Consider the following 13,101-nt stretch of genomic DNA (forward strand, 5'->3'; position numbering starts at 1 on the left):
GAAGCCAAAGTGCTCAATGCCAAGTCACAATGGCTAGGCTCCGACGGAGGTCTCAAGACTGTCTTCAGGAGCAAACCCTTCAGCCTGGATTCTCAGTCTTTTTTAATCCTTGGGTTAAAGTCTTTGCAAATTTGGCAATGATAAGCAAATCTGAGTTTCGCCCAAACACTTCAAGCAGCTTGAGTGTGGGTTGCTCATGGGCAATGGCTTAGAATGAGAGAGAGAGGGCTTGAAGACTTGTCACCGAGGTATTGTTCAGTACCAAAAAATGGAAACGCCAGATCTGGGGACTGAAAAAGAAAGTAAGTGCTATAGATAGAATTAGCTAAGTACTAGATAACTATTTACAAGAAATTTATAATGAGTACACAGAGTACTTGCTAAGGCAAGCCAAGCAATTCTAATGATCATCACAAGCGGTAAGAAGGAACTGAGGAGGCTGGAAAAGCTTTCAACAGAGCTTACACCTTTGACAGCGGGTCTGCCCTCAGTGTCACATTTCTTTTGATATGTTGAGACCACCATCTTATTTCCCAGAATTATCATGAATCAAGTCTTCGTATATCCTTAGACAATGAAGAATGTTTATAAATAAGGAAAAGAATATGTTTAAGGACAGGTGAAAACCTGTCTGGTTATTATGAATAACCAGCCAGTTTATAGATGGGCAAAGTAAGCAATCGTAACTAAATCCTATGGAATCGAAAAAACAATTGAAATCAGTTACTTAGAACAGTGCTTCTCAAAGTCAGGCCACCACTTGTTCAGGGAAAGCCCCTGGCGGCCCGGGCCGGTTTGTTTACCTGCCGCGTCTGCAGGTTTGGCCGATCGCGGCTCCCACTGGCCACAGTTCGTCGCTCCAGGCCAATGGGGGCTGCGGGAAGGGCGGCCTGTTCAATATCTTCATCAATGATTTAGATAATGGCATAGAGAGTACATTTATGAAGTTTACAGATACCACCAAGCTGGGAGGGGTTGTAAGTGCTTTGGAGGACAGCATTAAAATTCAAAATGATCTGGACGAACTGGAGAAATGGTCTGAAGTAAATAGGATGAAATTCAATAAGGATAAATGCAAAGGACTCCACTGAGGAAGGAACAATCAGTTGCACACATAGGAAATGACTGCCCAGGAAGGAGTACCGCAGAAAGCGATCTGGGGGATCACAAGCTAAATAAGCGTCAGTGTGACACCGTTGCAAAAAAAAAAAAAAAGGGGGGGGAGGGAGGGGCAAACATCATTCTGGGATGTATTAGCAGGAGTGTTGTAAGCAAGACACGAGAAGCAATTCTTCTGCTCTACTCCAGGCTGATTAGGCCTGGACTGGAGTATTGTGCCCAGTTCTGGGCATCACATTTCAGGAAAGATGTGGACAAATTGGAAAAAGTCCAGAGAAGAGCAACAGAAATAACTAAATTTCTAGAAAACATGACCTATGAAGGAAGATTGAAAAATTTTATTGCTAAAATTGTTTAACTGGAGAAGAGAGGATGGAGGGGACATAGTTTTCAGGTACATAAAAGGTTGTTACAAGGAGGAGGGAGAAAAATTGTCCTTCTTAACCTCTGAGGATAGGATGAGAAGTATCAGGCTTAACGTGCAGCAAGAGTGATTTAGGCTGGACATGAGGGAAAAACTTCCTAACAGTCAGGGTGGTTAAGCACTGGAATAAATTGTCTAGAGATGGTATGGAATCTCCATCATTGGAGATTTTTAAGATCAGGTTAGACAAACACCTGTCAGAGATGGTCTAGGTCAGTGATTATCAACCAGAGGTTCAGGGCCTCCTGGGGGGTCGCAAGCAGGTTTCAGGCAGTCCTCCAGGCATGGCCGGTATTAGACTCGCTATGGCCCAGGGAAGAAAGCCGAAGCCCCACCGTGCAGGACTGCAGCCTGGGATCCCGAGCCTGACCACCTGGGGCTCATGTTGAAGCCTGAGCAACTTAGCTTTGTGAGGCCCCCTGCAATATGGGGCCCCAGGCAATTGCCCTGCTTGCTATCCCCTAACGCTGGCCCTGGCTTTTATATGCAGTTGGGGCCCAGCTGGGCTGTAGTTTTTATAGCATGTTTGGGTGGGGCCTCTGAAAGAAAAAGTTTGAGAACCGCTGGTCTAGGTAATACTTAGTCCTGCCATAAGTGCAGGGGACTGGACTAGATGACCTCTTGAGGTCCCTGCCAGTCCTACAGTTATAGGATTCCTGCATTCCTTTTTGGAGTATCCTGCATAAAGAACCATCTCCCTATTCTCCCTCCCACATAATCAGATCTTTTCCTACATGGTTTGTTTTCTTGAGGTAAGGATTACACTTGTACCAAACTGATATGTTATACAATAAGGAGGAGTTCTGGTCTAGATAAAAGTTTTTTTGGTTTGTCTGTCTCTTGACGTAAGCCTTAGAGATACATTCTGTTTGTTATAGCAATTCAACTGCTATTAAATAGTTTGTACAAAGCACAAATTTCAATACCCAATACATCTTTTAAACATAGCACAAAAGAACACAGTATGAAGTTAAAGCGAGTTAAAGTTTAAAATGCAGCTTTTCTGAATTTGTAGAACACTCTTAGGGGTAATAAACACGGTTTTATGGCTAAGGAGGGGTTTTCTTCCTGACAGTTGCTTGTCCCCAGGGTGACAGAAAGCAGAAGCCTCCTGGAATTCTTCTGGATATAATTAAACAAACAAATATATGCATGTGAGGTACTTTTTCCAAGCCTCATAGGTATGATAGTAATGATAAATATACCTTAACCTTCTGTAAAGGCAAGTTTAATAACCTAAGATTTAAAAAGTTATAATAATTCTATTAATATTTTTACATTATAGTGAGAGCTCTCCCTTACATTGGACTCTCAGGTGCTACTAGAAGATTAGGTAGCACCAGTCACCATATTAATTCTGCAGCATCATACCTGCAGAGGGCAAGAGTGTGACCACTCCTTTTGGATAGGGACCCTTCTACTGTCATCCATAATTTAATCTTGAAGTGACAATATGCTCTATGTAAAGCTACACCTTAAAGCCATTCAGAAACTGAAGCTGGTGCAAAATGTGGCAGTTGCTTGGTAAGTGGAGTATCTCACTGTGAGCTTGTGTAGCTGGCACAACAGGGAGGTTCTGAGTTTGTGTATGAGCCTGACAACTTCTGCTATGCATATGAACATTTACCTGTGTTAGACTATCTCTATACTACAGACCTTACAGCAGCACAACCGCACTGCTGCAGCTGCGCCACTGTAAGGTCTCCTGTGTAGCCGCTTTATGGCGATGGGAGCGAGCGTCTCCTGACGACATAGCGCTGTCCACACTGGCGCTTCTGTCATTGAAACTTATGTCAGTCGGGGAGGAGGGGGGGTGTACAACCCCCTGACTGAGAAAATTGCTAGTGAAGACATAGCCTTAGTTTTCACACTGCTAAAAAGGAAATGAAAAAAAATTGTACAGTCAAGAAACTTCACCATATTGAAATTAATTGGTTTTGGTGAAAATGACCAATTTCAAATGGACATTTTACTGTTGTACTGCTACCACAGAGACTACATACATCAACATACAATAATATATCTTGATTTGAACAGCATAACCTATCATATTATAATGAATGTTGCATATTGGTACCTGTAGTTTCTGCAGATTTCACTTCTGAGGTAAATTTGAGGGTAACTGGGCTGTACTTGGCAGGGTTTCTTGTAAACCAAAATAACTGTACAGTTAACAACAGTATCCAGGGAATCTATCAAATATATTTCTATCCCACAATCAACCAGAGGAGGGGAAAAAAGCAATGAATTTAAGGTACTTAAATGTCATTTGGAAAGGATGACATAGTAGCTCCAATATGAGAAAAAGGGAGTCACAATATAAAATCTGTTACAACAATGTTGAGATTAGAAAAAGAATTGTGTCAAAAGTATTTGTATTGCATTACTTTGAATATTTTGATGAATAAAATTAAATCAAAGTTTACTACTAACAGTAGGTCCTAATATTAAAATGACAGTGTAATATAATTATGTTAACTAATTATGCACTTTGAATAAGAACATGAAATTGAGATATGCAATACTATAAAAATCAGAATGCATGATTACATAATTGAGATGCATGATTGCTGTAAACAACCTTTTATGAACCATTTTGGAAATTATTTTAGATGACTGCGAACCAGGTTGGGTAATTACATTCTGCCTACCTAATTTTCTCTGGTAGTTTCAATTAGAAATAAGTTTTTCACTTTGTGGAATCGCTGCTATGCAGGATTACTGGGAGCTGTTAGAAATTTGTGGTTTAGCTCAGAAGCGGTTCTACTTCAGAGACAGTTGAAGTGATCCTTATAAATGTACACGTTATTTAATTTTACAAATGATTTTGGCATCTTTTGCTATAAATCACTATATAAACCTATGGAATTACACAATATCCTTAAAAATGTAATGGAAACTATTAAAAAGGAATCTAGACTGTATCATGCAGTTTGGAGCAAGAATACAGTACGACCATAGAGTAGCCCAACCTACAGGGTGTTTCTGCTGCAGTTTAGTGAATCCATAAGGGGTAAGCCCACTACAAAAATAAGGAAATCAAAGACTTGGGTCAAAACCCCATTGAACATATAGATGGGGGAAGGATTGGATAATGTGCGGTGTCAGGCCATTACCACTCTATAATTCACTTTTCAGTCTTGGAAGCATTTTCAATCTTTTTTTTTTTTTTTTTTTGCTGAAGAGGGTAGAAAAAATGTGGATGGAAGGCCCTCATTTAAATCTCTCCTAAAACACACTTTTGCAATGATCAAAAGGTGTCAAAAAATTAAACTTAAGTGATCTCAACCTCTGTACTTCCCTAGTCTTCTAATCTTAAATTATACGTTCAGGGGAGGAACTGAATTTTTGTATTTTGTAGAACCAAACACAGCTCCTGGGAGCTTAAAGGTGAATGGCAAAGTGAAAAGGAAAGTTGAGTTAAGCCCAGATTTACATGCCGAATTCTCTACATGTATATTGTACCTGGATATTGTAACATCTGTATTGGTTACTCTACACACACATGCACATGACCACAGTAACAACTGTAAGCCACAGTGGGATGTGCATTAGTAGGCTATTCCTGCATTTCTCTGGTGGTTGAAGTTACAAGGTCCTAAGGAGTGCTCCAATAACCTACTGAACATCCTCATAGCTTATTACTATATAAGAGAGACAAGCAGGTCAGTGTGATGACTAGTAAAGGAGCCTGCACAACAGAATTTCAATACAGATACTGGTTGACACAGTTTATTACTTAATGGATCATTTAAAGTGGAATGAAAAGAACCTCTAAGTTCCCCCCATTCTAGAGCATCAAATAGAGTTCCTTCAGCTAGACTGGGAGATCACTAACTTCTACATTTCTGCAGCCCTTCCGACTACTACTCCTGCCCTGCCGCTCCTATACAACCAGAACTTCGGGGTAATCCAGTGCAAGATGCCAACGGAACACATTAATTTTACCAAGAACTCCTGCTGGGCAGTTAGCCATGATAGCTGGACTGATTGCAGCCAGAATTCTCTCAGCAATCTTAGTTTGTGACTAGACTAAGAGTTTGGAGCTCTAATTCCTAATGTATGCAGCTCCACCAATGGAGGCTACAGTGTAAACGGGCTCAGGCAATTTTACCATCATGGCAATAAAATTAGATTTCATAGTGGTAGCTATGCCTGGACTAGGATGCACCTTTTCAACTCTACAGCTTTCACGAACACCAACTGTGAAGCACCACCTGTTGGAAACTACTGGTCTAAAAAATCCCTGCACAGACAAACCCTGAAGGGAAGGCAGGGTAGACTGGCTGTACGGGGCTATGTTTTAAGCCCCTGCTTGTCAGATATTATTGCAGATATACTCACCCAGTCACACGACTCAATAAGAAATGAATAAAGAATAAATCAGTGATTCTGAATTGGTTTAGCTAATGAACTACTGTATTTTTAAAAGGCTTTTGAAATCAAAGGGCGCAGTGAAGGAAGGTATGGACAGTTAGGAAGGAATGAAAAGCTTGCCCCACTATAAGGCTTGACATAGACAGCCGGTAAGAGAATACTTTTAAAAAAAATGCCATGTAAAAATCAGCAAGTCCCAATATATATTCCAGGGTCTATAACAAAATGAATAAACTTACTGAGCCAATGGCAATTCTTTTGAAAGATCATAGTGAACCTGATGTTGAAAAGATGAGAAAAATACTTGTTTTTAAAAAAGATGGTAATTACCATCTAGTAAGGCTAAGTCTATCTTCAATACCTACTGAACTAAAGAACAAATATTAAGAAAAAAATAACTAAGCACTGAAGTCAATATGGCTACTTGTGGAGCAAGGTACTACCCAACTAAGGAAAGGGATCAGAATCTGATCTACAGAAAATGAAATCATGAGCCACAGACCAAAAGGTTTATAAAAGCAACTAACAGCAAATTGGAGAGAGTCCAGTGGAGGGCAACAAAAATGATTAGGGGGCTGGGGCACATGAATTATGAGGAAAGGCTGAGGGAACTGGGATTGTTTAGTCTGCAGAAGAGAAGAGTAAAGGGTGGATTTGATAGCAGCCTTCAACGACCTGAAGGGGGTTCCAAAGAGGATGGAGCTCGGCTGTTCTCAGTGGTGGCAGATGACAGAACAAGAAGCAATGGTCTCAAGTTGCAGTGGGGGAGGTTTAGGTTGGATATTAGGAAACACTATTTCACTAGGAGGATGGGGAAGCATCGGAATGGGTTACCTAGGGAGATGGTGGAATCTCCATCCTTGGAGGTTTTTAAGGCCCGGCTTGACAAAGCCCTGGCTGGGATGATTTAGTTGGTGTTGGTCCTGCATTGAGCAGGGGGTTGGACTAGATGACCTCCTGAGGTCTCTTCCAACCCTAATCTTCTATGATTCTATGAACATTACAGAATATTCTAATCAAAAGCAAAGGGAATGTGACATAAGTATGAATAAGTAATTTTTAAAGCAAGATTTTGAGTTAAGACAAAAACTAAACTAGTTAGAGCACCAATTGGAACCGGAAACAGCAATTTGCTAAACTAAGGTGCCCAGTGAACTGTTCTTTCAGAGATTAGTGTTAGGCCTTGCCTTATTTAAACTTCTCTATTATCAATATGAAAGAGTGTTGTCACATTAGTGACATTTTCAAACAGGGTGGATAAAAAATCAAAGATTTAAAAAAAAAATAAAAAAAATCAATTTTTTTATAAAGTGCTTTTTGAGGGAAAAACCTATCTAAAAATAGTTTTAAATTAAGATACATTATAGCTCAAAGACTAGCTATTATAGCTCATCATGGACTAGGGATTATAAATTCTATAGTATGAGAATATATTCATGTAATGTTTAAGAAAAGTTTTGTAAATGAGTTCTAATAGTTCATGGATTAAGGACCCAATCTTATGGGATTCCAGGGGCTTCTGTATAGATTATTTAGGTTAAATATTTCTATCTACCCAATGGGACTCGGTGCTCAGTCTAGAATAGGGGTTCCCAAACTTGGTTCGCGGCTTGTTCAGGGTAAGCCCCTGGTGGGCCATGAGACGTTTTGTTTACTTGAACCGCGGTCACTGGGAGCTGCGAGCAGCCGTACCTGTGGACGCTCAGGTAAACAAAGCGTCTCGCGACCCGTGAGGGGCTTACCTTGAAAAAGCCTCGAACCAAGTTTGGGAACCCCTGGTCTAGAAGATACCATCAGAGATGCTTAGTTTTGCAGTTCTCAAACTCTAGATTTGTGTCTCCAGAGATAATATGTTGTTAACAGCAAATATGTTTTTAATTAAATAAATAATATATAGAAGTGAGAAATAACAGACCTCAACCCTATAATAATATATGGAGATTTGCCTATCTCATAGAACTGGAAGGGACCTTGAAAGGTCATTGAGATCAGTCCCCTGCCTTCACTAGCAGGACCAAGTACTGTCCCTGACAGATTTTTTTGTCCCCTGCTGGTCCCTAGATGGCCCCTTCAAGGACTGAACTCACAGTTCAGCCTGGGTTTAGCAGGCCAATGCTCAAACCACTGAGCTATCCCTGCCCCCCCCTCCCCCCCCGCATTGTCCCTTTGCAAATTTATGTACACAGAGTCAATCCCTTACCTCTCTCTAAGAGTGCAAAGTTTCAAATAGTTCAATGAATAGAAGATTGTTGGGGGCAGAATAGATCTGGACAAGGAGAAGTCTGGACCTAAATGTGAGGAGGGAGGGACAGGCAGTAGAAAAAAAAGTGAAACTCTTTGAGCAGCATATTCCAGAAGTCTTGAAGTCTTTCTGAGTGTAGCCTTCGTTGATTTGAGATCTACCATACCATTCTCTCACTAGAAGGGAAAACCTATAGCAGCCTGTAAAAGAGACCCAGTTTGGGAATATTTTAATGAAGTTCCTCTACCTGTGGGTAAGAGAGGCATGCGTGCAAAATGCAAACAGTGCAACCAAAAAATGCAAGGCTTGGTTGCCCGAATGAAACAACATCATGAGAAGTGTTCTTTCTCAGGAGGAAGCTGCATTGAAGATAATGAAAGGAACATGTCTGAACATGCAGGATCTTCAGGTTGGTAAACTTTTTTATTTCATACTTCTTTCTTAAGGACTGCCGGTCTTCCTTCTGGACTATTCTTGAATTCTCATGTTTGAGCAAAAAACATAGTTGTTACTTTATGGTACTATCATTTTAGATTCAGTTGTGATAAAAAATAAATAGCTTAAATAGGTGATCTTCCTTTTACAATTCCACCTTTAAAGTAGCACTCAGTGTCAGGGAATGCAATGAGTAATACTAAATGGTAATAATAATTAAATAACTGCATTGACTTATTTTGTTTATGGGAATCCATCCTCAACATACAAGATTCTGAAGACTATCCACCTTCAAGGTCACCATCATTTTCTATAGTTTCAGAGTTATCTGCCAATAATAGTGCTTCAATCACATCACGTATGTCACATAGCCACAGTGTATCACCTGTAGCAAAAAGAAAAAAAAAATCTCATCATCCAGAAACAACCATGGATGAATTTGTGATAAGAATCAGCAGATTACAAAAAGAGGTAATTGATGAAAAAATTGCCCATTTTGTTTATGCAACAAACTCTCCTTTCCGTATGATTGAGAACCCCACACTTCATTAACATGGTTCAGTTATTAAGACCAGGATACAGTCCACCCAACAGAGAAGATGTCACAGGCAAATTGTTGGATAAGCATATGAAAGAGAAATTGGTAATGTGCAAAAGGTCTAGAGGGTAAAATTGTTAACCTGAGTCTTAATGGGTGGAGCAGTGTCCACAATGATCCTGTTGTATGTGCTTGTGTGACAACAGAAGAAGGGAATGTCTTCCATTCAGAAACAATTGATACATCAGGAAATGTGCACACAGCAGAATACTTACAAGAAGTAGTAGAAAAAGCTATAACAAAATGTGGAAAAAAATTCAAAGGTCTAGAATGCAGCTTGGTCACAGACAATGCTGCAAAAGTATCCAAGATGAGAAGAAATTATTTAGAAGAGAGCTAATAGAGAGTCCCAAGCTAATAACATAAGCTTGCAGTGCTTATTTGATGCACCTGCTAGCCAAAGACTTCAGTGTTCCAGAAATAAAGGCTAATGTTGTTGAAATTGCAAAATACTTCCGGAACAACTACCCTGCAGCAGCTACTCTGAAAAAAATGTGGGAGGAACCAAGCTAACTCTCCCACAAGCCTGCGATGGAACTCAGTAGTGGACTGACAAGAGTTAAATTACAAGCATTAAAAAAAATGAATGGGACAAGCACAATCTCCAGCTCATTTTCTTGCAAATATTCTCAATACTTGGTACCAGGGTCAAACCTTAACTGCTGAAGAAGAGGAGTTGGCTATGACATGGACATCCAGCAATCATCCCTCCATAATGCCAACTATAATAAAGTTCAGAGCTAAGGGTGAACCATTCGAGAAATATATGTTTGCTTGATGATGTTTTAAAGAAAGTCACACCAGTGAACTGGTGGAAGTCACATAAGCACTTGGATTCAGAGACTGTTGAAGTGATAATCTCACTTTTAACAGCAGTAGCTTCTTCTGCCAGTGTAGAAAGAATATTTATTCCTTTGGACTAATTCATTCCAAATTGAGAAATTGTTTGGGACCTGAAAAAGCAGGAAAGCTTGTTTTTCTTTCCCAGATTATGAACAAACAGGAAAATGAAGGTAAAGACGACTGAGTTAGCTGCAGAAGCCAATGTTTTACATTTCTCATATTGACCTGGCTGACATAGTTGATTTAAATTTTTTTTTTTAAATACATTTTATTTAAAAACAATTTTAACAAAAACAAACCTTATTTTTAAAAACTTGAATATTTAACTTAATCCAAATGCTTGTTTTGTTAAAATATTATATGTTTGCTATTGAAGAAAAAAAATCCAGAATATATAACATTGTTATTTTAGTTAAATAAAACAATTTAAATGTCTGTCTGGTGATGTTCTCCTCCTAATACAACATGGCAAGAAAATCCTCCAAATATTAATGATTAACCTGTTGAATCGGAGATAGTTCACCTCCCAACGACTTCATAAATATCTGCTTCAATTACCGTTGGTAAATGAAATAACCAAACGATCATTCATTTTCTGATATAACTGTAAAACTAATCTGAAAAGTCTTCAAAATAAATCACTTTAAAAATGTATAGTGTGTACCTTCTAAAAATGGAACCTACATCTATCTCTGAGTTGTGAAGAATATGTATTAAGGTTATAACAATCAACAAGAATGCACTTTTATGTAGAAATCCATGATTAAATCGAGTCTTCCTGACTAGTGATTTAAATCAAATCCACTCTGTTTTCAAATGATAATAAATTTGACAGTGTTCTGAACACCATCAAGCATGAAAAATACCATAAAAGGACAGTTTTAAGGTAATAAATAAAGGTAGGGAACAAATTGAGACTCAACAACAAAACAAAACAATGGAAAAGGCAAAATAATCTTGGAAAAACGAATACAGTTGGAAAGCTATACTAACAGGAGAGGTTGCATACAGTTAAGCTTGTTTTATTGCAACTCTTATCTTGTTTAAACCATGTCAAAAATCAGTTAAAGTTTGCATGCTGTAAAAAAAAGTTACATTATGGAGATTTCAAATTATATTTTTTAAATGACTGTTCACAGTGTGAACACTTCAAATTGTAGAATTTTTATCTTGCTGCATGTTTGAGGCTGCTTTTCAGTTATTTATAGCATAATTTGGTTCAGAAGCTTGGACACAACAGTTGAGTTGTCAGTTTTTTAAAATATCGTGACTTCATGATTATTCAGTGTTTTTATTCCCTGTGGAAAGGAAATACTTGGACAGATGTAGACTGCTGCAAACAGTGCAATGGAACAATTGTTCTCTGACTGGGTCATGGCTTTTCAAAAAATTGGGAATTGGCTTCAAAACCTTAAAACTCTATTTAATTGACTTTTAGAGAAGGAAAATGCTTCATATAACCATTAAAATTAACTGTAGAGCATATCAATATATATATGGAAGCATTTGTTAAACTATCAGCAATTTTCAGTAGTCTTATTTACTTTGCAAACATTCAAGCAATACAGAAAGCCAAAAAGTAATAGAAGGTACAACAAATAAATCAACAGAAATAAAATGGAGAACATTATTTGAAAATTGAACATCTGCAAATAGCTCCAAGGATTTCCATGAATATTATGATTTTCAATAGCACCTTTCACCCAAGCATATAAAAATGCTTTACAACTGTAAATAAGAAACCCCACATTGTATATAAAAGGATGAAAAAGTCTTCCATTAAGTTCGAGTGACAAGAACATGCTACTCAATATGCAGTAATTTCATCAAAGCCTCTTGTTGGAATTACAGCTTCACCAATAAATAAATAAATAAGTTACTGATAGGTCTCATTACTAGATAAAGTAAGTTTAATTCTTCGAAGAAACAGATTTCCCTAAAAAACTTTGTACAACTGAAAGTTTACTTAATGTGCTGCTAATTTATCAGTTTTTCCTTAATATTGCTAAAAGGTGACACGTAATAATGAAGATTTAAAAACAGCAACAAATACTATTTTATCACTTTTTTATATTTTTGCTAGCCCTTTGGTTTTAAAGAAGGAGCATATAGATAAGGAGCATTTATCAACATGTTGTTTACCTATTCTAGTCACACATATATTTTAGAGTAATGGCTATCTTTTACCCAACAGTAACTATAGTTCATCACTCACTACTGCTTTCCACAGGATCCCAAGGTCAGTGACACTGGGTACATATCCCACAAATGAGAAGATACAAAAGGACATTCTCAAAGACTACAAATATAGAGTTAAGAGTCAATTGACTTATAAGGAAAGTCTTACCCAGTTCTAGCTGTTTTGTATTCCACTTTTAGGATAGGTTTGCAAGGTTCTGGCTTCTTCCCATCTTTTAGCTGCTTTCCTAAAAAATATATATTTTCATATATTAAACATCAAAAAAAATTCTGTAATGTGCTGAAATCTTATGAAATTATTCTTTTAAATAAATTACAAATTAAAATATGCACACAATTTATTACATTGTCACATGCTGTATTTTATGCCTCGATAAAATGCAAAAGTACAGTTAATATTGCCATTCATCATATAAACATGGAATGTTTGTTTGGGACAGCCTTCAAAAAGCAATATGGCAGAAACCAAAAAAAATTTGTCCCCTATAATGTAGTTCTACTCTGAAAACTGATTAAAACAGACATTGGAATAAACAGAGGGAGCTGATCTAAAGACTAAAATTGCCATTTTACATACCATATTCTCAGAGAAAAAACACACTTATATCTTGATTTCCTACAAAATAGCAATGAAAACTATTTTATTTATTTGAACAGTCAAGATACCTTTCATTTGGCTACTAGTTTGGTAATGGGCATATTTGCTTTAAAATTCTATAAATTAATAGCACAATTTTGATTTACTTGCTTATCCACAGAAATATTTTAAACAATATATGGATTGCAACATTAAGCACAATGCAAACCATGCGAACTCTACGTTCATTCATCTGTCTAGCAATTGCCAAGAAATGCACTAGAGAT

At 37.8% G+C, this 13,101-nt stretch overlaps 1 protein-coding gene across 7 annotated transcripts in view; it reads right to left on the reverse strand.

Annotated features, from left to right (window-relative positions):
- The window catches only part of STXBP5 (syntaxin binding protein 5), a 174,179-nt gene that overhangs the window by 77,264 nt on the left and 83,814 nt on the right, over positions 1–13,101 (reverse strand). For all 7 annotated transcript variants that reach the window (XM_034765460.1, XM_034765459.1, XM_034765465.1 and 4 more), the window contains exon 9: positions 12,386–12,464. In XM_034765460.1, the coding sequence (XP_034621351.1) occupies positions 12,386–12,464 (79 nt within the window). The remainder of the gene's footprint in view (positions 1–12,385; positions 12,465–13,101) is intronic.

This window comes from Trachemys scripta, chromosome 3, assembly GCF_013100865.1.
Source record: "Trachemys scripta elegans isolate TJP31775 chromosome 3, CAS_Tse_1.0, whole genome shotgun sequence".
Taxonomy (NCBI): Eukaryota; Metazoa; Chordata; order Testudines; family Emydidae; genus Trachemys; species Trachemys scripta.